The 3945-nt window shown below is 33.7% G+C and overlaps 1 protein-coding gene across 1 annotated transcript; it reads left to right on the forward strand.

The window, feature by feature from the left end:
* Window positions 1-1739: 1739 nt before the first annotated feature.
* LOC114404213 lies at window positions 1740-3735 on the forward strand. The gene is made up of 8 exons (XM_028367289.1): window positions 1740-1800; window positions 1889-1973; window positions 2370-2523; window positions 2607-2764; window positions 2859-2973; window positions 3053-3223; window positions 3335-3397; window positions 3571-3735. The coding sequence occupies exons 1-8, from the start codon at window positions 1740-1742 to the stop codon at window positions 3733-3735; spliced, it is 972 nt and encodes a 323-aa protein (XP_028223090.1).
* The last annotated feature ends 210 nt before the right edge of the window (window positions 3736-3945 follow it).

Genomic DNA, 3945 nt, shown 5'->3' on the forward strand with positions numbered 1-3945 from the left:
GAATTAATGAAGCATTGGGTTTGAATCCAGAATTGGGCTTGGGCTTGAATCCAGAATTGAGCTTGGACTTGAAGAGGGCAGACTATTTTATTCTACAAAATTAGATCTTATCTTATCTTTATCTTATCTAGATATTATTTAGATTTGATCTCATCTAGATATTATTTAATCTAGATCTTATCTTATCTAGATTTGAATTTCTCATCTAGATATTATTTAATCTAGATCTTATCTTATCTTATCTAGATTTGAATTTAATTTATTTATGGGCCTGGATTTAAAACAGATTTGTAAGCTTTGGGACTGAAAAACTATATAACAGCACCAAGGTTCTAGTTTAGGTCTCTCTTCGATTATTCGTTTTTAGTTTTAGTCTCTCTCTCTCTCTCTCTCTCTTCTTCTCTCTCCTATTTTCGTTTTCTTGGTTCTTAGGTTTAAATTTTCCAACAACTCGAACTTTCCAATTTGTGTTGATTTCCTATTGTCGTGCATTTTGGTTTGAGTTCTTGCATTTCTGTTTTTGTGTTTACATTTCTTTACAATCACAACTGTTTTGCTTTGATACATGCATGTTTGGTGTTGTTTATGCATATTTGTTTGTTACCCTCTTTAACGATCGGCCTGTTGGGTGGTGTTTTTTTTTGTATGCTTTTAGCCAGGGCAAACAAAATCGGGTTTAAATTTTCCAGCTGGTTGGAGTTTCCATTTTGTGGAGAGTTCGTGTTGTCGTGCATTTTGGTTTGATTTCTTCTGGTTTTGTTTTTTTCTTTACATTTGTTTACGGTCACAGCTGTTTTGTTTTAATACATGCATGTTTGGTGTTGTTTATGCATGTTTGTTTCTTACTTTTTTTATGATCGGCCTGTTTGTTGGTGTTGTTTTTTGTATGTTTTTAGGCAGGTCAAACAAAATCAGGTAATAGCTAAGCTATCATTGCGAGAGTACTATTTTCCTATCGAGGTCACCTTGAATGGCTATACCTGCAATGTTTTTTGCTTGTGGGGCCTTAAGTTTTGGTACATATTTATGCATTGTTGCCTATTCGTTGTTTTTTTAATTCATGTTTTCTCTGATGTTATTCATCATGACAGAAATTTTTTATGTTTGATAGATACTATATATTCTTGTTCCTTTTTGGTGCTCCTGTTGGCTGTCGAAAAAAACAGAATCAGGTCAGCTCCATTATTCTTTCTATCTAATTCATCATATTTATAGTCTGACTTACCATTGTTTTTTTCAATAAATATCATTCTATTTGTTGTTGTTATCAAGTTATCTGATTGTTTTGTGGTTTCAATTTCTATGTAAGTGTCTGACTTTTTGTTCAGACTAATGGCACGTATTGCTGACAAGATAAAAACCATCGACGGATCTAAAGAAACTCTGAAACTTGCTGTAAGGATAACCGATCTCTGGTTTGTTGGGACACCGAGCAGGTCTGAACAAGCTGAGATGATCATTGTTGACTCTGACGTATGCTCTTAATTTGTTCTTTTTGTTCATGAATTGGTTCTGTTTGTAGTCGTTAATTAGATATTTGTATTATTCATAGGGTGATCAGATCCACGTGGTCTGTTAGCAAGACCAGTTAAAGGCATGGAAAATGGATTTGAAGGAAGGTTGTAGTTATGTGATGCACAATTTTAATGTCACCAAGAATGATGGATAGTACAGAGTTTGTGATCATCCATATAAATTTACATTTATTGGAGTTACCGTTGTCAAATAGTGTGGCTTAGATGGCGTTTGTAGATTTTTCAGATATCATTGTTGGCCAATTACAATTTGACCTATTAGTAGGTAAGCGCAGCTAGATTTACATTTCTAATTTCAGCACCAGTATTTGTGGGTTTTGTTTTCCGTTATTGATTTTTACTTGATTTTTTAGACATCATTGGTGTTGTTAACGAGGTTGTCTTTCGTCATATTTCACCTAGAAGTAAGAGAGTTGTTTTTAAGCTTATGAATTTGAGGTAAACGTATGATATGCTCTATGAGTTACTGACGGTTGTATCACTACATGGCTGTATGTTGTTAATTCATTGTTTGTATAATGAATTGTTTTGTTTTAGTAATGAATTGGTGTCTTGCACTCTATGGGACGATTATTGTGTCCAATTTCTGGGGGTATACTATGATATATAGTTAGTTGTTTTTCATCTTCATTGGATCCAACTTATGCTTTCATTTCTGAGTGGTACAGGATCCTATCCATGCTCGGTTAGCAATTCTTTGAAGGCTTCTAAACTGACTATTAACGAGCCACTGGCACCAATTGAAGAATTCAATCAGAAGTATTTGCCTCTTATTGTTATTAATATATGTTTTCTTCTTTTTCCTTTGGTCTATTATTGATTTTTTATGTATAGGCTTTCAGAATTGGGCATTGAGATCCGGTCAATTTTGACACATCGTTCCCAGTGGAGTTCACAGCCTTCAGGTTATGCTCAGTTACCATCAAGGGAGACATTCATTTCCAAGTCAGAGGCAAAGAGCATTTCTGAGATAAACAACCTTTGTGAAGTAATTCACTTATATATGTTTACCTGTTTATCGTTTCTTTGGATGCCTTCTACTGAATTTTATAGCTGTAATATTTCCTGCAGGAGTTTGTTTGTGTTACTGTTGGTACAATCACAAGGATTCTTATGGACAATCATTCATGGTGTTATCCATCTTGCATTCAATGCTATAAGAAAACAGATGTCTATCTAGAACCATTTGTGTGCCCATGTGGCAAACATAATGATCGGGCTGTGCTTAGGTCTTTGTTATGCTATTTAAATATCTATGCCCTTATATTTATGTTTTAATTTCTTTTTAGTATTAAACCCTATTATATATGTTTCCACATATAGAGTTGAAGTCATGGTCAATTATAAAGATGAAAACACAAAATTTCTCCTGTGGGATCGTGAATGCACTGAATTGATTGGGCAATCAGCTGATGAAGTCAACACCCTCAAAATAGAAGTAGGTGTCTATAATTTCAAAATACAAAATTTAATGTTGGCATAATGTTTAATTTTATTTATGTTTTTTCCTATTCAAGGATGGTGATCTAGATTTAAATGCCTCCCCAAAAGCACTTGATAAACTACTGGGTCGTCTGTTCGCCTTCAAAGTCAAAATCCAGCCGCAGTATAAAAATTCTACTATTTTGAAGTGCTCCAGTGACTTAACTTTAATTAATGATGTTCTGGACATGTTGCCTGATGCTGAGGTCCTATTTTATGGAGTTGTTCCTCTTCATTATTGGTATATGTATATCTTATTTATATATGCTTATTTATTTTTCATTGACTCTACCAGTATCAATCAACATCTTACGCAGACATGTTCAAAGATTGAAGTTGCAACACCGTTTGATTCCAATGATCCTGTCCACGATGAATGTGTAAGTTTTAAGTTTTACCATCTTATTCCAATATAGTATTTTCATAGACATATTTGGACCAAGATTCTAATCCACATTCATAAACATTATCGAATGGGATCAAGAATCCTGACTGCCATTTGCATAAAGTTCAGCTTTTGCATCCACTTATTCTTATTGTTTGTTCTATCCAGCAATCCATTTCTATAACAGCAAACCATGATCCACTTATTGGACTTCCCTTGACACCAACAAAACGACAGTCATTTAATGAATGTGATGATGAAGCAAGAAGCTCTCAGATTTCACCAACTCAGCTATCGTCCAACAAATTAGCAAAACATGAGAAGATAGAATAGATTTTGTTGCTTAGAAATAGCCAACGCTTTTTGATTTTTTGTTGGTTTTTTGGAAATTGTAATTGAACTATCTTTGTTTTATTTTGGTGTCTAATCCTGGATGGCATCGGCTATTCCAATCTAACATCCTGTTTATTTGCAAATTCTAATAGAACTCTTTAATTTGTTTTATTTTCATCTATGATTCTGTCAAACATTACACTTATACTA

Source organism: Glycine soja, unplaced genomic scaffold, assembly GCF_004193775.1.
Source record: "Glycine soja cultivar W05 unplaced genomic scaffold, ASM419377v2 tig00008399_1_pilon_240902_268061, whole genome shotgun sequence".
Taxonomy (NCBI): domain Eukaryota; kingdom Viridiplantae; phylum Streptophyta; class Magnoliopsida; order Fabales; family Fabaceae; genus Glycine; species Glycine soja.

What these genes read in the sequence shown, in the direction of transcription:
- LOC114404213 (XM_028367289.1), top strand. Translation starts at nt 1,740, where the DNA reads ATGGCGTTTGTAGATTTTTCAGATATCATTGTTGGCCAATTACAATTT. An exon ending in TTTAAGCTTATGAATTTGAG is followed by an intron (nt 1,974 to 2,369) that starts GTAAACGTATGA and finishes TTTTATGTATAG; the next exon opens with GCTTTCAGAATTGGGCATTG. An exon ending in ACATGTTGCCTGATGCTGAG is followed by an intron (nt 3,224 to 3,334) that starts GTCCTATTTTAT and finishes CATCTTACGCAG; the next exon opens with ACATGTTCAAAGATTGAAGT.